Below are 25,879 nucleotides of genomic sequence, written 5' to 3'. Positions count from 1 at the left end.
CTTTGGAATGCTTTGTAATCAGTTTAATATATGCAGTGAGTAGCTGAAAGACGGATCATGTGCCACTGAGAAACTCTGACGCGCATGTACTCATGATTCATCACTCACTCAAACACATGCATGAGTACATACTCACTCACTTACTCATGACCCCACTCACATGCATGTGCTCATGCTCACTTACTCACCCAACTCACTCACACATGGTCACTCACACATGGTCACTCACTCATTCACTCACTCACTCATTCACTCACACACGGTCACTCACTCATAATCACACGTGTGCACGCCCACATACGCACCTCACCTCACTCAAACGCATGTACTCATTCTCACTCACCCCTTCACTCACTCACTAATTATAACTCACTCACTCACTCACTACAAGTACAAACCTTAGTCATGGGAGTTTTTTATTTTTGAAGTTTGTTCTCCACAGTGGAGACAAGTTTGCTCACATGCATGTGCTCATTCTCACTCACTCACTCACTCCCCCCACTCACTCACTCACGCTACTCACACACTGTCACTCACTAACTAACATGACTACAGTCCGAGCCGTACTCATATGAGTTTTTTCATTCTTGAAGTTTCTTTTCCACAGTGGAGACAGGATACTTTTCAATGAAAGGAACAAGGTCAATGATAATGAACAAGGTCAAAGGTCAAGGAAAGGAACAAGGTCAATGAAAGGAACAAGGTCAGTGAAAGGAACAAGATCATTGAAAGGAACAAGGTCAATGAAAAGAACAAGGTCAAGAAAAGAACAAGGTCAATTAAGGGAACAAGGTCAATGAAATGAACAAGGTCAAAGGTCAATGAAAGGAACAAGGTCAAAGAAAGGAACATGGTCAAAGAAAGTAACAAGGTCAGTGAAAGGAACAAGGTCAAAGAAAAGAACAAGGTCAAAGAAAGGAACAAGGTCAATGAAAGGAACAAGGTCAATGAAAGGAACAAGGTCAAAGAAAAGAACAAGGTCAATGAAAGAAACAAGGTCAAAGAAAGGAACAAGGTCAAAGTAAGGAACAAGTTCAGTGAAAGGAACAAGGTCAAAATAAGGAACAAGGTCAGTGAAAGGAACAAGGTCAGTAAAAGGAACAAGGTCAAAGAAAGCAACAAGGTCAAAGAAAGGAACAAGTTCAGTAAAAGGAACAAGGTCATAGAAAGGAACAAGGTCAAAGAAAGGAACAAGGTCAGTGAAAGGAACAAGGTCATAGAAAGGAATAAGGTCAAAGAAAGGAACAAGGTCAGTGAAAGGAACAAGGTCAGTGAAAGGAACAAGGTCAACGAAAGGATCAAGGTCAATGAAAGGAACAACGTCAGTGAAAGGAACAAGGTCAGTAAAAGGACCTGAGGAACACGGCACCTCATGTCATGGTACAGAACTGGAAATATTGGAATATGAAGTGATTAACCTCCTGGAAAATTAAAAAAATTAACTCATTTGGTACCTTTACTCAATCTCACATTGTGTTGTCTTTAACACGCTTCACAAAGCACTGAAAAAAATGTATAAAAAATTGTAACCACTTGAATAATAAAGAAGATTAGCACCTTGGGAGGCCGATTCATGTCCGTGGTTTTAACTCTACGACAACAATGGTGATCTGCTAGGTACATACGATGGAGCAGTGGAAGAGATTACACCGGGGGCCATGTTTACTTTCATCAGGGAGATGTTCTGCATCCCAACCGTGGTTTATGGATCATCAACCTTGTGCCTGCTGGAGGCAGGTATAGACACCACACACAGGCAGTAATGAATTTCCCGTACATCAACATATTTATCAGCCATCCTATATAAACATGTCTTGTTTGTATACTGCTAATTGAAAGCAGAATTTACTCATTAAAAGGTCATACTTAAAGGGACAGTATGTAGTCAGCTCTGTGTGTTTTTAAATCAAATGAAATAATTTCCAAGTGTGATGTCACATGCCCGATTCAGTTCCCAAATCAAAACAATAGAGCTCCGCACATTGAAGCCAACAATGTAAGCACTGCGAAGAGTAAACTGACTTCAGTCTTGCTTTTTAATATATGCAAATTGGATGATATGTGTTTTTCATACGGATGACAATACAAATTGCCAGTATGATTAGATTAGAAGCCAGTGTTTATCAAAGTCTAGATTACAATATATATATGCCTTGATTGTATGAAGCCAATCGCCTTCCTACCCAGGGTTCCTTGCGGCCAACAGTGTACCTCCATCACATCGTCACATCTAACACAGACACTTCCTGTGATTTTCATCTGTTTCATTTTGATGATTCTACACATTTAGATAAACATTAACCATAAATCATTTCATTGAGGAAATATCCTAAAACATGAAAAACTATTGCCAATGCGTACCATATTCAACGTAATAAGCGCCTAGGGTGATCTCAAAATTGGAAATAGTGGGCTCTTAATAGAATATTATTTTGGTGAAAAAACAGAGATGAAAGATTGTAAAGTTCATGGTTTATGCTGACAGACTGAAATGTCTATATACGACACACATTTTTTCCAGAATTTAATTACCTATAATTAAGGGTGCATATAACACACGAGTGCGTATTATACACAAATAAATAAGTCGTGTGTACATTGATCAATTGGAAGGGGTGCTAATTGGGATTGTTCACTAGCCAGTATATTAGCAAGTATCGTTGTGGGCGCTTATAAGAGCGGGGCGCTTATTACGTCAAATACAGTTTATCCTCAGCATCCTGTAATCGAAGCCCGACAGAGAGCTAGTGATACGGTCACTTTGATGTGTAAAGCTATATTGTCATGCACCTCACTGTCACAGCTGTAGTAGTGTATCTATATAATAACGCAAAACAATATGTATAGTGCACAGAAATGCTTGTGTAGCAGGGCGTGGAGTCATCCCACAGATGACATCCTTACCTTGTCAGCTTGCTGACGGGGTTAACCTCTTTGGTCATGTGGACAAGGCGTCCGACCTCTGGTCAGAAGGTCTGTGGTTCGAATCCCATCACGGGACTCAGACATTTTATGGCTGCTACATTGGCGCCCAACGTGGGGCTGAGCACATTCATATCAAATTTGAGCAAAATAAGCCTCAGTACCCTACTATGCAGCCCGGAACGTGCCTTCTGTCGACGGGGGAGTATGTAGCAAGGCGTGGAGTCGTCCCACAGATGACATCCTTACCTTTTCAGCTTGCTGACAGGGTTTACCTCTTTGGTCATGTGGACAAGGCGTCCAACCTCTGATCAGAAGGTCTGTGGTTCGAATCCCATCACAGGAATCGGAAATTTTAGGGCCGCTACATTGGCGCCCAGCGTGGGGCTGAGCATGTTCATATCAAAATTGAGCAAAATAAGCCTCAGTACCCTACAATGCGGGGGAGTATGTAGCAGGGCGTGGAGTCATCCCACAGATGACATCCTTAACTTGCATGAGGCCTGTCTGTTCTTTTTTCAGAATAAGTATGTTTGTTTACAAACAAGAGAAAGGTCTGGTCACCTGAAAAGCCAACAATAGTGTGGTTACTGGAGGAGAAACGGAATAAGGCGAGCAGAGCCAATTACCTTGTTACTGGCTAGTGTTTACAAACAAAGCATCAAAAGGGTAGATGACCTGTCCCTTTAACATGGGACCGAAGTCCAAAGATAATCATTGGTTTGTGAAATGAGTCCATCTGATTCAACCAATATGTCTGCGTACAATCTACATCGGCTTGTAAATGTTAGTCAAGAACGCTTCAGTTGGAAACTTATTTAGCTCTTTTTAAAATTGTACATACAATGACCAGTGTTTAGGATTTCCTTCTTGCGACATACCGTATTCGACATAATAAGCGCCCAGGGCACTCTCAATATTAGAAATAGGGGGCTCTTATTAGAATATTATTTTGGTGAAAAACAACAGAGTTCAAAGAGCGTAAATTTCGTGGTTTAGGCTGAAATGTTTATAAATGACAGATATATTTTTCCAGAATTTATTGCCCACAATTAAGGGTGCATATAACAAACATATTATGCACGGATAAACAGCCTTGTGTACATTTATTAATCGGAAGGGGTGCTAATTAGGATTGTTCACTAGCCAATATATTAACAAATATCGCCGTGGGCGCTTATTAGAGCGGGGCGCTTATTACGTCAAATACGGTAAATCAAGACACTAACACCTTCTAGAAATTTCACTGTAGTACCCGGTAAGTCATTGCACTGATCGCAAATCTCCATAAAGTCAGAAACAAATTGCTAAAATATCTCCTTCCTGGGTAACAGACACTTCATTAAATCCTGAGATTAACCTTCCACCATGATGCCGAAACACTGTACGACATACAGGATCTCAAGGATCTGTGTTATGTTCGTTAGCTCGGAATAAAAATCTGTCGTCTTTCGGTAGGAGTCTTGTTTTCCAGATCTGGCATTTGACTGATCTAAACCCTCGAATACATATTAACTTCTTGCCACGGGGCTTCCTTCATTGACTGAATGTCATCACACTATGGATTTCCTCATGTGTTTACACTGGGAGGGAAATGGCAATCTCAGCCCGCTACAGATACAGTGCTTACTGGAATTAGGCCTGGAGCCGGCATCAGTCGTACAGTAGAACAGTAAGCAGCATGCACAGAAGGAATGGAGGGCCTCTTCTGTGTTGACTCGTGACATGGTCACGGAGATATTGCTTGCTTCCAGGCCTACAAGACCTGCTGTACTACTTTCTTCTTTGTCTTACTGCTACACATCAATGACCTCCAATAAGTCCCTTTTTTATTACAAATCCTGTATTTCAAAACGTATCAGGACTGGTCCTTTATCATAGTGAGTGAGTGAGAATGGTTTTACGCTGCTTTTAGCAATATTCCAGCAATATCACAGAGGGGGACACCACAAATGTGCTTCCCACATTGTACCCATGTCGGGAAAAGAACCTGGTTCTTTGGCGTGACGAGCGCATTCATTTAGTGGGTGGGGGCACGGGTGGCCCGGTCGTCTAAGGCGTGGCAATTCGCTGTGCAGAGTTGCGTCCCTTGGGCGCGCCAGAAACCTATGATTGTGGGTTCGAATCCTGGTTCACCCCGATTATGTTTCTAGGTTTGTCAGCACCATACCATTGCTCGCGGGTTTCATCGAAGGGGTAAATGACATAGACCTGCATCACTTCGGGCTTTCCTCCCACATTAAGCTGACATGCCGTGATTTAACTGGAATTGTGTTAAAAGCATTAAACTCAACTCACTCACTCACTCAAAGTTTTCACAATTCTAAAAAATTATATTTCCAATGTGCCAAATAGGACCCTTATCCTACCTTTCAGTCACAAAACACAGTTGACAAAAAACAGAAACTATGTTTCATGTGATGCTTGATCGTCAACTTCTACCCAAGTCCTCTTCTTAAAGTGTACACAAGGACGCACTAAGATCTGTCTTCCTACTATGCAACATTCAAACCCAGCCAACTAGCACCTCCTAACAATAGCATCAAGTCCACACCTCTTCATGTCAAGTCTAGGTATCTTCACGCCAATCACGGCCTGACACTTTCACCCCACTTCCTGTTTCCCATCCTCTTCCGATGCTAAAAAAATAACGATTCTTCGAGTATGTCCTACCGGCCATTATTTCAAACTTCCGCGACACAATTTTGTCGCCTCTTCACGACCGACTAATAGGCCCTCCAGACAGAGTTATCAATTTTTACAGTGACCTTTGTAGACGAGTTCCGTCAACTTGAACGTGCAACTCGTCCCCGGTGTATTTTATTATGTCTCCCTCCTATCTGGTCCGACATGAAGACCAGCATTGAATGTTTACAACTTCAGCGACATCCTTGAGTCATTGTCAACATGTCAAATCAGCAACCCCCTGGAAGAAGTTGTCCTACAGATAGTATCTTGCCGTAAGGCCACACCAATAGCTTTTTGCACATTTCAATAGGATATCCTATCCTCATAGGAGTCTTAGGTTATTAATCTGTATTTGTTCTTTGTCATTGACACATTTGCAAATATATACTTTTTATTATCTGCGACGAGGAATATTGGTTTCACATATTATAAAAGCAGGAATCAGGACTGGTCTGGATGTAATCTACACTGAATTTCTTCTTTGTAATTGATGGATTTACAAATCTGGATTTTTTTTATCTGCTGCAATGGTAAATATTGTTCTCATAAAACAACAGCACAGCTCAACATGATTTCTATGCTACAAAACAACTATACTACTCAAAAGAAGTCAAGGACAACTTGATTCTTTCATAATACTTTAGTTAATCTGTCATAGCAATAAAGAATCTAGTGTCTTACCTCTTCATTTTATCCCTAAAATTTATACCTCCCCTTTTATCCCTCCTGTTTTCTCTTCATTTTATCCTTAATGTTTAAACCTCTTCTTTTATCCCTCCTGTTTTCTCTTCATTTTATCCCTAATGTTTAAACCTCTTCTTTTATCCCTCTTTTCTCTTCATTTTATCCCTTATGTTTATGGGTACAATGTGTGAAGCCCATTTCTGGTGTCCCCCGCCGTGATATTGCTGGAATATTGCTAAAAGCGGCGTAAAACCATACTCACTCACTCACTCACCTTATGTTTAAACCTCCTCTTTTATCCCTCCTGATTTCTCTTCATTTTATCCCTAATGTTTAAACCCCTTCTTTTATCCCTCCTGTTTTCTCTTCATTTTATCCCTTATGTTTAAACCTCCTCTTTTTTCCCTCCTGTTTTCTCTTCATTTTATCCCTTATGTTTAAACCCCCTTTTTTATCCCTCCTGTTTTCTCTTCATTTTATCCCTAATGTTTAAACCTCTTCTTTTATCCCTCTTTTCTCTTTATTTTATCCCTTATGTTTAAATCTCCTCTTTTATCCCTCCTGTTTTCTCTTCATTTTATCCCTAATGTTTAAACATCCTCTTTTATCCCTCCTGTTTTCTCTTCATTTTATCCCTAATGTTTAAACATCCTCTTTTATCCCTCCTGTTTTCTCTTCATTTTATCCCTTAATGTTTAAACCACTTCTTTTATCCCTCTTTTCTCTTCATTTTATCCCTTATGTTTAAACCTCCTCTTTTATCCCTCCTCTTTTCTCTTCATTTTATCCTTAATGTTTAAACCTCTTCTCTTATCCCTCCTCTTTTCTCTTCATTTTATCCCTAATGTTTAAACCTCTTATTTTATCCTTCATGTTGTCTCTTCATTTTATCTCTAATGTTTAAACCTCCTCTTTTATCCCTCATGTTTTCTCTTCATTTTATCCCTAATGTTTAAACCTCCTCTTTTATCCCTCATGTTTTCTCTTTATTTTATCCCTAATGTTTAAACCTCCTCTTTTATCCCTCATGTTTTCTCTTCATTTTATCCCTAATGTTTAAACCTCCTCTTTTATCCCTCCTGTTTTCTCTCCCTTTTATCCTTAGTGTATTATACCTCCTGTTTTAGGCAGTCACAGACTTCTTGCATCTGACACAAGTATCAATCTTAGTCAAGTGCTGGTGTGCCTGGATCTGTATCCATTGATCCATCTGTGAGAGGTAATTTGAAAGTGTAATTGTATCTTGTCCGTGCAAGATAAAGCTGTATCTACTTTCCATACCCTGGACACAATCCACACAACATATTCATCAATCACATGTCGAGATGAGGCTTCCATCAGCTGTCTTGGTTGGTCTTTATGCTGAAGTCCAACAATACATCATTGTAACACAGTGACATTGGAGGAATGTCGTTTTACCATGTAGTCAGGGCAAACCAGAGGGTGATACCATGAGCAACGATTCACATTGGAGTACAATTTAAACAAAATCAGCCAGCCTCATGGTGTTGCAAATTAAGCCTCACTCAAGGTGAACACAAAAGGAAGACATTCAAGACCTAAGGAAGACCTTTCCTCCCTCCCTCGTAAATCCACAAGGAGATAATCCTCGACTACTGAGGAGCTATGCCTCCCCTCGTACACCCACAAGGAAATAATCATGGACTACAGAGGAGCTATGCCTCCTCTCGTACACCCCACAAAGAGATAATCATGGACTACTGAGGAGCTATCCTTCCCCTCGTACACCCCACAAGGAGATAATCCTTGACTACTACTGAGGAGCTATGCCTCCTCTCGTACACCCCACAAGGAAATAATCATGGACTACTGACTACTGAACTAAAAAGGAGATAATCATGGACTACTGAGGAGCTATCCCTCCCCTCGTACACCCCACAAAGAGATAGTCATGGACTACAGAGGAGCTATCCCTCTCCTCGTACACCCCACAAAGAGATAATCATGGACTACTGAGGAGCTATCCCTCCCCTCGTACACCCCACAAAGAGATAATCATGGACTACTGAGGAGCTATCCCTCCCCTCGTACACCCCACAAAGAGATAATCATGGACTACTGAGGAGCTATCCCTCCCCTCGTACACCCCACAAAGAGATAATCATGGACTACAGAGGAGCTATCCCTCCCCTCGTACACACCACAAAGAGATAATCATGGACTACTGAGGAGCTATCCCTCCCCTCGTACACCCCACAAGGAGATAATCCTGGACTACTGAGGAGCTATGCCTCCCCTCGTACAACTAAAAAGGAGATAATCATGGACTTCTGAGGAGCTATCCCTCTCCTCGTACACCCCACAAAGAGATAATCATGGACTACTGAGGAGCTATCCCTCTCCTCGTACACCCCACAAAGAGATAATCATGGACTACTGAGGAGCTATGCCTCCCCTCGTACAACTAAAAAGGAGATAATCATGGACTACTGAGGAGCTATCCCTCCCCTCGAACACCCCACAAAGAGATAATCATGGACTACAGAGGAGCTATCCCTCTCCTCGTACACCCCACAAAGAGATAATCATGGACTACTGAGGAGCTATCCCTCTCCTCGTACACCCCACAAAGAGATAATCATGGACTACTGAGGAGCTATCCTTCCCCTCGTACACCCCACAAAGAGATAATCATGGACTACAGAGGAGCTATGCCTCCCATCGTACACCCAACAAGGAGATAATCATGGACTACAGAGGAACTATCCCTCTCCTCGTACACCCCACAAGGAGATAATCATGGACTACAGAGGAACTATCCCTCTCCTCGTACACCCCACAAGGAAATAATCATGGACTACTGAGGAGCTATCCTTCCCCTCGTACACCCCACAAGGAGATAATCATGGACTACAGAGGAACTATCCCTCTCCTCGTACACCCCACAAGAAGATAGTCATGGACTACTGAGGAGATCCCTCGACTGGGAATCCCCCAGAGGATGAATCATTATGGTTAAATGTTAAATTGAACAATTTGTTTTTTTAACAAGGGAATTAATTATAGAGGATGGTTATGATTGACAGCTGACTGAGAGTTAATGGACAACAATTTGCAAGAATCTGAAACATGCCTTAACACTGTTTGCACATCAGCTTATGATTGATTCTCAATCCGTCGAACTTAAAAATAATAACAAGCCAACAATTGACAACATTTAACAGCTACCTCCTCTGAGTGGAACACAAGTCCTCAGAGACCATTCAGATGTCAGGAACATGTACAACTCCATCACTGTGACGTTTCCTCACATCACCATCTACTGCAGCAGCTGAGTACAATGTTACCTCGGGGTCAGAAATTCATGTTTCTTAACAATTCTATTTCCTAGCTATTTATAATTTTAATGATGCTGTCACAATTTTGATAGATGGCTTTTAATTCGAGATGCAACTTGGGTGTTTTTTAAATAATCTTGACAACAAAAACTGGGATGTAATTTGCAGACCCAAAGAGTAAAATTTTCAGCGAAGTATCAAAACATGTAGATCAGTGTGAAGGTCAACCAATCCTCACAGACTTGGCTCTGATGGCATGGGCTCCTTTCAAGTTGAAACCAGATGGGGAAGCAATGGTGTCTTATCCTGATAAATCTTCTGGCCAGCTCACTGGGCATGTTTCCACACAACTACTCATGAAATCAGCCCCAAATGGAAATGACACCACAATCTCTCCGCGGGGCGGTAGGGTAGCATTATGGTTAAAGCGTTCACCCGTCACACCTAACAGCCAGGTTTGATTCCCCACTTGGGTACATTGTGTGAAGCCCACTTCTGGTGTCCCCCGTCGTGATATTGCTGGAATATGGCTAAAAGCGGCATAAAACCATACTAACTCACTCACTCACAGTCTCTCTGCTGTATTCAACATTCATCACGAAATAGCATGTTAACATCCATCTTACTCATCATCAGTAATCAAGTAAAACATGGTCACAATAGTGATCTAGATCAGCAAAACCCATGGCCAACAGTGTTCATATCTGGATCAGGCAAACCCATGGCCAACAGTGTTCAGATCTGGATCAGCCAAACCCATGGCCAACAGTGAGTTCAGGTCTGGACCATGCAAAACCATGGCCAAAGGTGTGTTCGGATCTAGATCTGCCAAACCCATGGACAACAGTGTTCAGATCTGGATTCGCCAAACCCATGGCCAACAGTGTTCAGAACTGGATTCGCCAAACCCATGGCCAACAGTGTTCAGGTTTGGATCAGGCAAACCCATGGCCAACAGTGTTCAGATCTGGATCAGGCAAACCCATGGCCAACAGTGTTCAGAACTGGATTCGCCAAACCCATGGCCAACAGTGTTCAGGTTTGGATCAGGCAAACCCATGGCCAACAGTGTTCAGATCTGGATCAGGCAAACCCATGGCCAACAGTGTTCAGAACTGGATTCGCCAAACCCATGGCCAACAGTGTTCAGGTTTGGATCAGGCAAACCCATGGCCAACAGTGAGTTCAGATCTGGACCAGCCAAACCCATGGCCAACAGTGTTCAGATCTGGATCAGGCAAATCCATGGCCAACAGTGAGTTCATATCTGGATCAGGCAAACCAATAGCCAATAGTGTGTTCAGAACTGGACCAGGCAAACTTTAATGTACCCACCCAATACACAGCTAGCACGTGGTGTCAAATCGGTTTTAATTGTCTTGTACTTCTTGTCTTGTACTTCCAACATGAACAGTAGACCCGTGAAGATCCGGGGTAGAATAGGTCTTCAGCAACACATGCTTGCCCTAAAAGGCGACTACGCTTGTTGTAAAAGGCGACTAACGGGATCAGGTGGTCAGGCTCACTAACATGGTTGATGCATGTCATCGATCCCAATTGCGTGGATCGATCCTCATGTTGTCAATCACTGAATTGTCCGGTCCAGACTCAATTATTTACAGACCGCTGTCATGTAGCTGGAATATTGCTGAGTGCAGCATTAAACAACTACAAAAAAACACCAAAAAAACCATGACCAACGGAAAGCCATAAGTAAAAGTGCAGAATAAGAGGAAGACTGACCTCTCTTTATACAGGTCACAGGTCATGTGTTGATTTCACAGATCGGTAAAGACAAAGTCGGTGAACCTGTTAATCTACCATCAACACAATCTACTTCTGAATTAAGTTGTGACATGGGGGTCCATGCCATTAGCTCCCCGTGACTGATCAAGCCTTGCATTGATCACCGCCTTGCTCTCTTACAGCTCCATCTTTTTTCAAATTTGAGATAATTTTGACAAAGCTAAAAACGATTTTCAATATGATCGTCATGACAACCACATCCAATTGCTGGTCAAAACAGTTCAAACTAAATCTCTCCTACTCAAAGTAATGAAAAAAATGAAACCCAGTCCTGTGCTCACATAGAGGAGGAATACATGCAGAATAGACATCCTTGCCACTTAATACGTCACTCCCTCCGAATCAGAATGAGGCCATGCCCAAACTTGACAATGTAGAGCCTTGCCTTGAACATAACTGACACTTTTATACAAAGATCTTGAATGAGATTTAATCTGGTTTTTCATCTTCACAAGAACCTGCCAATTTCACACCCTTTCCCATCCTATTTCTATACAGTTGAATTTTTCTATTTTAAATCACAAATCTAGAAGGTAAATATTGTCCGTATACCCTGAAAATTGAGTGTCTTGCATTTGGTTACATCGGATGATAAACTACAGACTGCAATGATATGGAAAATCACAAATATTATAATGTGATAACTTTATGTCAATATCATTAAATAAAGAACAGAGTTGGATCGGAATAGGAGTTACTCAGAAGGCAGTGCAATGATTTTGTTAGTTTGATGCTTAATGAAAGACTTGACCAAAGTTGAGCACATTGTATTGTTATTCCCACAAGCTTGTCACATTGGTGAGTATCTCATTGATTCTCTCCTTCTTACACCTCATAATAACTGACCCACCTGTAATCTTTGTCCTCATGATGATTGTCCTAACCTGCTTACCAGTACGCATTGTCTTGATCTGCTCACCTGTAAATTTCCTAGTCTGCCCACCTGTAAATGTCCTAATAAGTCTACCTGTAAATATTGTCCTAATATGCCTACCTGCAATTACTGTCTAAATCTGCCCAACTGTAATATTTGTCCTAATTTGTCTACCTGTAAATGTCCTAATCTGCCCACCTGTTATTGTTCTAACCTGCACACCTGTAATTAATATGTTCAACACTGTTCAGTTTCTCCAACATCTGAGAGAAGTTAGAATCACTCTGTTTGACAGCAAGCCACACAGCAAGCTTCAGACTAGAGCAGCATTTAGAGCCTATCACCAACTGAATCTGACTAGAACCATACTGAATCTGACTAGAACCATACTGAATCAGACTAGAACCATACTGAATCTGACTAGAACCATACTGAATCAGACTAGAACCATACTGAATCAGACTAGAACCATACTGAATCTGACTAGAACCATACTGAATCAGACTAGAACCATACTGAATCAGACTAGAACCATACTGAATCAGACTAGAACCATACTGAATCTGACTAGAACCATACTGAATCAGACTAGAACCATACTGAATCAGACTAGAACCATACTGAATCAGACCAGGAATTGAATCAGATCAAGTTACAAAAGAAAACAAAAGACTCCAAGGACAATATTGCCGATGGATTATTGTGTGATCATAAACAAGAAGTGCTGTACACTGTCGTCACCAAGTTGCATCAATCTGTGTCGGCACTGACTGTGTCCACCACTAATTGCATCTGTCCTCAACACTGGGTGGTGTGGTTTCTAATAAACGCAATTCAATTCCGGAAGCATACAAAGAACTAAAACTTTTATTATGTCCACGACATTTCACTTGAATTGCACATATAAATCTGTCAATATGAATTACATCAAAGAAGAAATATATTTTAGCCAGAGACTGAGTGCTACCAATACAAGACAACTCCATAAATACTGTCTACTGCTGCCTGATACTGAAGTGGTATGGAGGATGTACACTTTTCAGACAAGAGGCAGGAGATTCAAGCCCTGCTGTGTCAATATAGAAATATGTAGCAGGGAAAAAACACACATGAAAAACTATGTCAACCAATGAAATGGTCTTATTGCAAACACAGAGGTTTGTTTATTGCACACATAAATCGAACAATAAATTCTTTTTACAAACCTATGAAATAAATGACTATCGTGACCTTGCCATGACTTAGTTCTCCTGGATCCTGACCCATTCGTGTCTAGCTACAATGGCCTGCACAGATCCTGCCCTTGACCAAGTTGAGCTGGATCCTGACCCCCTCGTGTCTAGCTACAATGACCTGTACAGATCCTGACATTGACCTAGTTGTACTGGATCCTGACCCCCTCATGTCTAGCTACAATGGCCTGCACAGATCCTGCCCTTGACCAAGTTGAGCTGGATCCTGACTCCCTCATGTCTAGCTACAATGGCCTGCACAGATCCTGACATTGACCAAGTTGTGCTGGATCCTGACTCCCTCATGTCTAGCTACAATGGCCTGCACAGATCCAGCCATTGACCAAGTTGTGCTGGATCCTGACTCCCTCATGTCTAGCTACAATGGCCTGCACAGATCCTGATCTTGGCCAAGTTGTGCTTGATCCTGACCTTGTGTCTAGCTACAATGGCCTGCACAGATCCTGACATTGGCCAAGTTGTGCTGGATCCTGACCCCCTCGTGTCTAGCTACAATGGCCTGCACAGATCCTGCCCTTGGCCAAGTTCTCCTGGATCCTGACCCCCTCGTGTCTAGCTACAATGACCTGCACAGATCCTGCCCTTGACCAAGTTGTACTGGATCCTGACTCCCTCATGGTCTAGCTACAATGGCCTGCACAGATCCTGCCCTTGGCCAAGTTGTGCTGGATCCTGACCCCCTCGTGTCTAGCTACAATGGCCTGCACAGATCCTGACATTGACCAAGTTGTACTGGATCCTGACCCCCTCGTGTCTAGCTACAATGGCCTGCACAGATCCTGCCATTGACCAAGTTGTGCTGGATCCTGACCCCCTCGTGTCTAGCTACAATGGCCTGTACAGATCCTGCCATTGACAAAGTTGTGCTGGATCCTGACCCCCTCGTGTCTAGCTACAATGGCCTGCACAGATCCTGCCCTTGGCCAAGTAGTGCTGGATCCTGACCCCCTGGTGTCTAGCTACAATGGCCTGCACAGATCCTGCCATTGACCAAGTTGTACTGGATCCTGACCCCCTCGTGTCTAGCTACAATGGCCTGTACAGATCCTGACATTGACCAAGTTGTACTGGATCCTGACCCCCTCGTGTCTAGCTACAATGGCCTGTACAGATCCTGACATTGACCAAGTTGTGCTGGATCCTGACCCCCTCGTGTCTAGCTACAATGGCCTGCACAGATCCTGCCATTGACCAAGTTGTACTGGATCCTGACCCCCTCGTGTCTAGCTACAATGGCCTGTACAGATCCTGACATTGACCAAGTTGTACTGGATCCTGACCCCCTCGTGTCTAGCTACAATGGCCTGTACAGATCCTGACATTGACCAAGTTGTGCTGGATCCTGACCCCCTCGTGTCTAGCTACAATGGCCTGCACAGATCCTGCCCTTGACCAAGTTGAGCTGGATCCTGACTCCCTCATGTCTAGCTACAATGGCCTGCACAGATCCAGCCATTGACCAAGTTGTGCTGGATCCTGACTCCCTCATGTCTAGCTACAATGGCCTGCACAGATCCAGCCATTGACCAAGTTGTGCTGGATCCTGACTCCCTCATGTCTAGCTACAATGGCCTGCACAGATCCTGATCTTGGCCAAGTTGTGCTGGATCCGGACTCCCTCATGTCTAGCTACAATGGCCTGCACAGATCCTGCCCTTGGCCAAGTTGTGCTGGATCCTGACCCACTCGTGTCTAGCTACAATGGCCTGCACAGATCCTGACATTGACCTAGTTGTGCTGGATCCTGACCCACTCGTGTCTAGCTACAATGGCCTGCACAGATCCTGCCATTGACCAAGTTGTGCTGGATCCTGACCCACTCGTGTCTAGCTACAATGGCCTGTACAGATCCTGCCATTGACCTAGTTGTACTGGATCCTGACTCCCTCGTGTCTAGCTACAATGGTCTGCACAGTTCCTGCCCTTGGCCAAGTTGTGCTGGATCCTGACCCCCTGGTGTCTAGCTACAATGACCTGTACAGATCCTGACATTGACCTAGTTGTACTGGATCCTGACCCCCTCATGTCTAGCTACAATGGCCTGCACAGATCCTGCCCTTGGCCAAGTTGTGCTGGATCCTGACTCCCTCATGTCTAGCTACAATGGCCTGCACAGATCCTGATCTTGGCCAAGTTGTGCTTGATCCTGACCTTGTGTCTAGCTACAATGGCCTGCACAGATCCTGACATTGGCCAAGTTGTGCTGGATCCTGACCCCCTCGTGTCTAGCTACAATGGCCTGCACAGATCCTGATCTTGGCCAAGTTCTCCTGGATCCTGACCCCCTCGTATCTAGCTACAATGACCTGCACAGATCCTGCCCTTGACCAAGTTGTACTGGATCCTGACTCCCTCATGGTCTAGCTACAATGGCCTGCACAGATCCTGCCCTTGGCCAAGTTGTGCTGGATCCTGACCCCCTTGTGTCTAGCTACAATGGCCTGCACAGATCCTGACATTGACCAAGTTGTACTGGATCCTGACCCCCTCGTGTCTAGCTACAATGGCCTGCACAGATCCTGCCATTGACCAAGTTGTGCTGGATCCTGACCCCCTCGTGTCTAGCTACAATGGCCTGTACAGATCCTGCCATTGACAAAGTTGTGCTGGATCCTGACCCCCTCGTGTCTAGCTACAATGGCCTGCACAGATCCTGCCCTTGGCCAAGTTGTGCTGGATCCTGACCCCCTGGTGTCTAGCTACAATGGCCTGCACAGATCCTGCCATTGACCAAGTTGTACTGGATCCTGACCCCCTCGTGTCTAGCTACAATGGCCTGTACAGATCCTGACATTGACCAAGTTGTACTGGATCCTGACCCCCTCGTGTCTAGCTACAATGGCCTGTACAGATCCTGACATTGACCAAGTTGTGCTGGATCCTGACCCCCTGGTGTCTAGCTACAATGGCCTGCACAGATCCTGCCATTGACCAAGTTGTGCTGGATCCTGACCCCCTCGTGTCTAGCTACAATGGCCTGTACAGATCCTGACATTGACCAAGTTGTACTGGATCCTGACCCCCTCGTGTCTAGCTACAATGGCCTGTACAGATCCTGACATTGACCAAGTTGTGCTGGATCCTGACCCCCTCGTGTCTAGCTACAATGGCCTGCACAGATCCTGCCATTGACCAAGTTGTACTGGATCCTGACCCCCTCGTGTCTAGCTACAATGGCCTGCACAGATCCTGCCATTGACCAAGTTGTACTGGATCCTGACCCCCTCGTGTCTAGCTACAATGGCCTGCACAGTAGAGGTGTAACGATACGGGAGGGCCGCGATATGTATTGTGATACAGGGGTCGCGATACGATATGTATCATGATACAGTGTTTACTGGTACAAGCTAAGCCAAGTTGATGTCTGCTCTCTAAAAGATGTGAGTACAGTTGAAGAAGATATAAGGTGTTTATTTACTGTTATAGCAAATTGTCAGCAATACAGTATGTTTTACTGAAACAACAAACTGGCTTTGAAACTGTTAAACGTATTTCATGTTTAAAAGTACCCCCCCCACCCCCCACCCACCCCCCTAGCGGGAAAAAAATTACACCGTACCCCTTCAGCGAAGTCTGGCAAAAGAACGGGTGATGAGAAACTGTCAGTACAAATTCGAAATTTGAGATAAAAAATCACCAGACATGTTGATTTACCGTTTAAATTGTATTTTTTGTTCAGCTAGGCATCGTTTTATATCCAGGGATTAAGATTACCTTGTGTATTTTTTTGTAAACTAAGCAGGACACAGCAATCAGCTGTACAGACGTTTTCTTGGAATCTACCGGTGATTCGGTCAAGATACACCCAATGATATAACTTTACAGGATTTTAATGCAAGGATCGGCAAAAGTTGTATCTGAAACTATTTTTTTATCAGGAATAATATATTCCAATATCTTGTTAATTTAGATGCAGCTTTTACTAAACATATTTAAAATAATAATAACCCTAAGCGAAGCAGCTGATCGCTATTGCCGGGAACCAGTCTGACCAGTCACCGTCATGGCTCCCGTGCACGTGATCGCGAGAATAGCGTGTTGACATAGAATCATCCAACAACAAAAAATATGACTTTTAACGAATGGCATTTATGATATATGTATCCATTCTCTGTCAACTAAAGTTCGTTTCAAGGCGCCAATAGCGGTAATCTGACCGTGGTTGCTGTTAATAACGGTGAGTTGTGCGATCTTCCGATCGCTTCACACACGATTTCGACGAAATTAACAATATTAAAAGGAATTTTGAATTAAATTAATGAAATAAGTTACAAACATAAGTCCAGATATACAAAGAACACTTTTTGTAGCCAGACAGTGTAATTACATGAATAATTTGCAAACTTCAGTATGGATTTGTTGACATTGTATTTCCGGTGTTACGTGCTCACGGGTATGTCTTTCCATGGGGGAACAAACATCAAAACTCATTAATTCGTGTATAATGCGCAACCCCTTCTACACAGCTGTGTTTTTTGGAAAAAAAGTGTGCACTATACTCAAGAAAATACGGTAAGTAAAACTGTGTTATGAAAATATCGTATGTATCGCGATACATGCTTTCCAAATCGATGTATCCCATCGTGGGCTGTGCATCGGGATACAATACTGTATCGTCGTATCGTTACACCACTACTGCACAGATCCTGCCCTTGACTTAGTTCTCCTGGATCCTGACCCCCTCGTGTCTAGCTACAATGGCCTGCACAGATCCTGCCCTTGACCAAGTTCTCCAGGTTCTTGACCTCCTGTCCAGCTACAATAACCTGCACAGAACCAGGTTCCTAACCTCCTTGTGTCTAGCTACAATAACATGCACAGCAATTTCCTCCAGAAACATCTAACACAATCTGGCAAGCCCTATCAGGAAACCATCTCAACCATTTGAAGCAAAAAAAACCATATTTGGAATTGGAAAGTTTGGAGACTGACATAGGGTAGAAGGAATCCAATCAGTGCAAGGTTGTGTTGTTTTAGCTCTCACATGGACAAGAACACCATGGAACATGGCAGATTTTCCAATATCATTTCCTTAAAACTGGAGAACCCAAATTTGGCATCAAGAATGAGCTGGGGTCATTCTGTGAACCGGTCAGCCTTGGGCAGCCACCACCATACAACCAATATTACAGTAATAACCAACTCATCTAACATCAACAAAAGTATTTAGAAAAGTCATATTCCTTTTCTCTTGGTGAATAACACCATTATGGAAATAATCCCAAGACAAATACATCACAAATAGAAATATTGGAAAACTTTATTACGAACACAAACAGCTGCCCTGAGTTGAAAGGGGTTATAGCTTGGCTTGTTGTATCAGTACAGTCTGCAGGAAGATAAGTGAGGAATGGTAATATTGAATTATCTTCAGAACAATTAGGTTCAAGGAGAGGTTCACAGTGGAGATTGTTTTTGTCAGTTCCAATCAACTTCTATTTCTCCCTGCCAAAATGTCGATATGAAGACAACTTGCACTCAATTTTCTTAACATGCAGTTTTGAATGTCCAGCAATGTTTGTTTGTTTGTTGTTTAACGCTGCACGTACTCAGCAATATTCCAGCAATATGACGGCGGTCTGTAAGTAATCGAGTCTGGACTAGACAATCTAGTGATTGACAACATGAGCATCGATCTACGCAATTGGGACATGCATCAACCAAGCCAGAGAGCCTGACCATCCGATCCCATTAGTCGCCTCTTACGACAAGCCTTGTCGCCTGTTAAGGCAAGCATGGTTTGCTGAAGACCTATTCTACCCTGAATCTTCACGGGCTGTCTAGTAATGGAGACTGGGAGAGGGATGAATATTTCTTCATGCTGCAGATGGTAATTGTAAAGCTATGCATGACTACAGCACTTTGCGACTACTTATTCCTATCAGCACCAAATAGCTAGATCTAGGTAGGGTTCATATTCATCTAAGTGATCCAATCATTTTTATCAAAGGGGCCTGTAGTAATTACATGTTTTTATCACATGGCTTGTATTAAAAACATAGTTATAACATGTTTATATTGTTAAGTGTTTGATGCTACTTGACTTCATCACTACAAACTTATGACAACAAGAAGTGGTTGGTCATTGAATTTACTTCTCAGCTTCTAGAACGCCATCAGACGACGCTCACAGTGACGTCATCCCTATAAGGGAGGTAACTCTCAAGCCATCAATACGTAACATCTCCCCTTTAAAGGGTAACCTTTAAAGTCTTGAAACATTAATGCAATACTAATGGTAAAACAAGTCTTTGTTCTTAACAGCTCAGTTGCTGAAAACCGAAAGCATATTTGAAACACTTCCCAAACTTTCAACACAATAACAGTTATGAATTGATTTCGTCCTTAGTAAGGCACACAGTTCATAACATAAAAATCAAACAGTTCTTCGTCCTTTCAAAAAGGCTTACAGTCCATAACACAATTTTACTGCAAAACAGCTTTACTTTAAAGTTCTTAATTTGTAAGATAACCTCTGAATCTAGACGGTTGTTTGATCACACGACGACGAGAAGTTCTCTTCTCAGTTGTCTCACTTGACTGTCTAGTTGTCTGTGCAGGAATCTGAACTCTCTCTGTAGTTTTGCTTGATGTTTTGTCTACAGGCTTGTCAGTACAGTTCCTCATAGGAGTTTCAGCGGAAGTTCTTTCCACACACAGATCTGGTTCTAACCGGTTCCTTTCAGCCATATCTGTATCCACAAACAATGGAGGAGCTTCATGAGACTTTCTCAAATGTCATCTGTTTCTGCGCAAGTTACTGCCATCTTCTGTACGCAGTTCATACGACCTCACATCCACCTGTTGTTCTATAACAGCTTTCTTCCACTGTTTGTCGAACTTAGTAGGCTTGACTCTAACCACATCTCCCTCCTTCAGAGCAGGAAGTTCGTTGGTGCCTCTATTGAAGTAGTAAGCTTGTTTAGATTTTTTACGAGCTATCTTGTCTGACACACCATCAACGGTCTTTGGTTGTAAAAGTGTACTTGCTGTTGGGAGTTTGGTCTTTGTTCTCCTGCTAAAGAGTCGCTGTACCGGAGAAAATCCTATTCCCTCTGTCGGAACATTTCGCCAGTCCAGGAGAGCTAAGTAAGGATCAGTTTGGGCATGTAGTGACTTTGTCATCAGCTTCTTAGCTATCTTCACCCCACTTTCAACTTTCCCGTTGGATTGTGGGTAACGAGGTGACGACGTAACATGCTCAAATTCATAGTTGTCTGAGAACTTACGAAAAGCTTCAGAGTTGAACGGTGGACCGTTATCGGAGATAATCTGATTTGGAATCCCATGTCTAGCTAGATAAGACTTGAGCTTCTTGTTGATTTCAGAAGATTTCTTGCTGTGGAGTCTGTCAACTTCAAAGAAGTCGGAATAATAGTCCACAGTAATCAAAAAGTCTTTCTGATCAAACTCAAACAAATCGCATCCCAGTTTCTCCCAGGGACGAGTAGGAATATGATGACTGATCAAAGGCTCCCTGCTTTGGTCTCGTTGTAGGGTGTTGCAGGTTTCACACTTGCTTACAAGATCTATTATCTCCTGTCCCATGTTCGGCCAGTAGACAAGTTCTTTTGCTCGTCGTATACACCCTTGCACACCGATGTGGCTTGAGTGAATTCTCTCCATGATGTTGCCACGTATACTTGCAGGTACAACAACACGCTCGCCCTTGAATACTACACCATTCTGCATAGAGAGTTCGTCCCGAAAGGTAAAGTACTCACGTACTGAGTGTGGTACATCTTCCTTTGACGGTGGCCAGCCTTGCTGTATGAGCTGCATCAGTTTGCTCATGCAAGTATCTTTACTTTTGGCTTGTTTCAGTTCAGCTAGTCTCTGTTGAGATATGGATAAATGCTCAACCATTTGAATTGTCTCAATGTCAATAGCTGTTGGGCTCCTCATGTCTATCATCAACACTTGGCCTTCGTCAGTGATCAATTGTCTGTCATGTGGTAAGTACGCACGACTTAATGTGTCAGCCATGAACATCAGGCTTCCTTTCTCGTACACCACTGTTAAGTCGTACTTCTGCAACCGTTGCATCATGCGTTGCAGCCTTTTAGGTGCGCTCAGGAGGCTCTTTCTCAAGATGGACTCTAAAGGTTTGTGATCTGTCTCTATGGTCACCTTGCGTCCATACACATACTGGTCAAAATGTTCCAGTCCAAAGACTATTGCAAGCATTTCCTTTTCTATCTGAGCGTAATGTTGCTCTGTGCTTGTCATTGATCTGGATGCATATGCCACTGGTTGTCCATCTTGCATAAGACATGCTCCGAGGCCACTTTGTGAAGCATCACATTGGAGATTTGTTACAGCTTCATTATCAAAATATTTCAGAACAGGAGGTTCTGACAGAATGTGCTTAATCTTCTCCAAGCACTGTCCATGAACAGTGTTGTCCCATCGAAAGTTCACTTCACCTTTCAGCAGATCTCTCAGTGGAGTGGTGATTTCAGAGAGATTGGGTACAAACTTTTGCACATAGTTGACCATCCCCAAGATGCGTTGCACACCTTGTTTGTCAGTAGGTGAAGGCATTTTCTTGATAGCCTCAACCTTGGTCTCATCAATTTGGAGTCCATCAGCAGTGAGTACATGACCCAGATAGGGCACTTTTGGCAGTTTCAACTTCAGTTTAGACTCATTCAGTTTGATGTCCTTCGCTCGACAACAATTAAAATGGGCGATCAATTTCTTGTCGTGATCGACCTCAGCATCCTGATCAGTTTCTCCCACGCCGTAAACTAAGATATCATCATGAATCGCAAGAACACCATCCAGTCCAGATATGGCATCATTCAGTCGTCGTTGGAACTCTTTAGGAGCTGGTGAGAGGCCAAATGGCATACGGAGCCAACGGTACTTTCCCCAGGGAGTTTTAAACGTTGTCAGGTAACTGCTCTGTTCATCCAACTGAACATGCCAGAACCCATTTTTGGCATCCACCAAAGAGAAACATTTGGCCTTGGCCAACTTAGGCAACACATCATCTATAGTCATTATCGGATAAAGGTTTCTCTTAAGTGCCTTGTTTAACGGTTTCAGGTCGATACAGATCCTGATTTTGTTTTCCTCGGTTTCTGCACCACCACCAAAGCTGACACCCAGTCTGTTGGTATGTCAACAGGTGTAATAATCTTCTGCTCTGTCAGTCTTTCCAGTTCAGATTTCAGCTGAGATTGTACAGCAACAGGAATCTTGCGACATGGTAACTGTACTGGGGTTACAGTATTGTCAACCTCCAAGTGTAGAAAGCCTTCCAGAGTTCCCTCACCATCAAACAGATCCTGATAATTTTGTTTGATATCAGTCATTTCCAGTTTCCCAGGCTCAAGTGAAGAGTCAGCAGTTAGATTCACCTCGGGTGATTCCATCAACAGAATATTGTCAAAGTTCACAGTGATCAGTTGCATCTGTTGAACAGCTCGTGCCCCTAATATTCGTTTGCAACCCTTCTCAGACACAATTAGAAACTCAACACTGTACCTGCGGCCATTCTTGGGGTTTTGTAGTGACACACGTATCTTCCCAAGAGGTTTTGTCTCAGCACCGTTGTACATTCGCAGTGTGGAAATCAGATTAGCGCCCAATTTACTGAAGTTGTCATCCCTGAACACTTGAGTATACACAAAAGAAGGCAGAATGTTAACAGTTGACCCACAGTCAAGTTGAAATTCAACTTCCTCTCTATTCACAACCAATGTTGCAAATATCTTTTTGGGGTAATTCTGATTGACCAAGTTCATTTCATCAACTTGTACAGAATTGACACAGTCAGAAGTTACAGACATTACAAACTCTTCAGACTCACTATCTTCAGTATCACTATCCACCATGTGAACCCTGTCTTTGCTCTTTCCAGGACACAAAGCAGCAAAGTGATTTCTCTTTTCGCATTTTGCACAAGTCTTACCCCATGCCGGACATGTGATGTTTCTTTTGAAACTCATGCCTCTTTCCACAGAACTTACATTTGAGCAGTTCAGATGTTTTGATCTGTTGCTTAGCATTAGGTTTCTGTGACTTGTTGGGTTTCCTTTGACTTACAAACTGAACATCTTCAGCTTGCGATAGTGATTTCAGACGTCTCGTCGCACTTTCATACAACCTACAAATATCTATGCAGTCCTTTAAAGACAGTTTTGAAGCTTGTAACAATCTCTTTCTTGTTGCATTATCGCGGATGCCCATTACCATCCTGTCACGGGTCAATGACTCCGCTAAATCCCCATAGTTGCAACTCTTTGCAAGATTTCTTAATACTGCAACATAAGAATCAATGGACTCGGATTGTTCCTGGTCCCTTCTGTTGAAATTGTATCTTTCCCAAGTTTCATTTGTTTCCCCTATACAATAATGTTCAAGTTTTTCCAGTATTTTGTCCACCTTCTGTCTATCTGCTTCATTTTCAAATTCTAATCGATCTACAATGTCTAAGACATCTGGACCAATACATGTCAATAGGGTAGCCGATCGACATTCCTCACTATCAGTCCTAGTGCGAGAAGCAAGCTCATAATTTTCCCACATTCGTTTGAATTTCTTGAAATTTCTAGACAGATCACCTTTCAGATCTAATCTAGTAGGCAGTGGAATGTTAACTGGTATGTGAATAACTTGGGGTGCAGCCTGATTACCTTCTGCCATGATCAGTCAAAAACAGTAATCAAGCAATATGGCGTAATGGCTTTCCGTAGATTCAATTACACAGAATAGTATTCAGTCAGTTCAGATAGAAAACACCGTTGTTCTCATAGATAATATTAGAAACAGTTTAGATTACTGGTTGAAATCCCTTACAGTCAGAGTATATATCAAATTTCACAACGAAATATGACACAGTTCAGTAGATTTACCACGCCGTATCGGTATCACGAAAATAGGTGACATGCATCAGAAACGCACGCAGTCAGTCAGACAGAGAACAGAAACAGTCAGAATAGGGAACTTCAACACAGTCCAACGTTATGATAGCAATCTAAGTTTTACTTCTGACACCATGTTAAGTGTTTGATGCTACTTGACTTCATCACTACAAACTTATGACAACTAGAAGTGGTTGGTCATTGAATTTACTTCTCAGCTTCTAGAACGCCATCAGACGACGCTCACAGTGACGTCATGCCTATATGCGTACAGTAAGGGAGGTAACTTTCAAGCCATCAATACGTAACATATATCACATGGCTTGTATTAAAAACATAGTAATAACATGTTTCTATTACATGGCTTTTATTAAAAACATAGTAATAATATAGTAATAATTTGTTTATATCACGTGGCTTGTATTAAAAACATCTTTACATCACATGACCTGTAATTCATAGTTCAAAGTGAGTGAGTGATGATTTACACCGCTTTTAGCAATATTCCAGCAATAGCAGGGTGGGGATAACAGAAATAGGCTGGACACAATGTACCTATGTTGGGAAATCAAACCTGGTCATCAGCGAGACGAGGCAACACTTTAACCCCTAGGCTACCCTACCACCCAACCTGTAGTCATAACACGTTTATATCACATGGTCTGTATTAGTGAGTGAGTGAGTTGGGTTTAACACCACTTTTAACAGTATTCCAGTTATATCACGACGTGTAGGCTTAATGCGGGAGGAAAGCCCGAAGTGATGCAGGTCTCAGACATTTACCATGAGCATGGGTATGGTGCTGACAAACCTAGAAACATAATCGGGGCAAACCAGGATTCGAACCCACAATCATAGGTTTCTGGCGCGCCCAAGGGACGCAACTCTGCACAGCGAAACATGGCCCCTTAGACGACTGGGCCACCTGTGTCCCCGGTCTGTATTAATAACACATTTATATCACATGGCCTGTAGCAATAACATATATTTATTATGTGCCCATTGAAGATAGCACTGTTTAATAATAGTAAGCTGGTTTTACACAGTGTTTCATATGAAAACGCATGCAGAAACATGCAACTGCAGAAACATGTGTCAACAAAAATAGAAAACTATCAACACCCCTGGTCAATCTCATTAAAATCAGATCTTAGTTCTCGCTACCGCTAAACAAAGATCTGAGGACATCCCATTACGGGTCACGTCAGACCGACCTTTCGCGAACTTTGACCGACCAATGGAATGACTGACAAGAAGTTGACATTAAATAATCAGAAGGCAGCTTTCTCGTGCTTTACAGCACTAATTTCAAATTGGCGACTAAGCTTCGAAACATATTTTATGCAATAATATGTTTATATGACAGCAGTCTTCAGTCAGCAGTAATATGTTTATATGACTGCAGTCTGCAGTCAGCAATAATATGTTTATATCACAGCAGGCTGTAGTCAGCAATAATATGTTTATATCACAATAGTCTGC

General features: G+C 42.7%; 1 protein-coding gene across 1 annotated transcript; it reads left to right on the top strand.

The window, feature by feature from the left end:
* The first annotated feature begins 850 nt into the window (after positions 1 to 850).
* Positions 851 to 1,357, top strand: LOC124119035 (nipped-B-like protein B). Its single transcript, XM_046481421.2, has one exon. The coding sequence runs from the start codon at positions 851 to 853 to the stop codon at positions 1,355 to 1,357; it is 507 nt and encodes a 168-aa protein (XP_046337377.2).
* Positions 1,358 to 25,879: the final 24,522 nt, after the last annotated feature.

This window comes from Haliotis rufescens, unplaced genomic scaffold (genome assembly GCF_023055435.1).
Source record: "Haliotis rufescens isolate VD_foot unplaced genomic scaffold, xgHalRufe1.0.p SCAF_13, whole genome shotgun sequence".
Classification (NCBI taxonomy): Eukaryota; Metazoa; Mollusca; class Gastropoda; order Lepetellida; family Haliotidae; genus Haliotis; species Haliotis rufescens.
The sequence above is the reverse complement of the archived record's forward strand: the minus strand, read 5'-3'. Positions and strand labels throughout refer to the sequence as shown.

Coding starts and splice junctions, on each gene's coding strand:
- LOC124119035 (XM_046481421.2), top strand. CDS start 851: ATGGTCAAAGAAAGTAACAAGGTCAGTGAAAGGAACAAGGTCAAAGAA.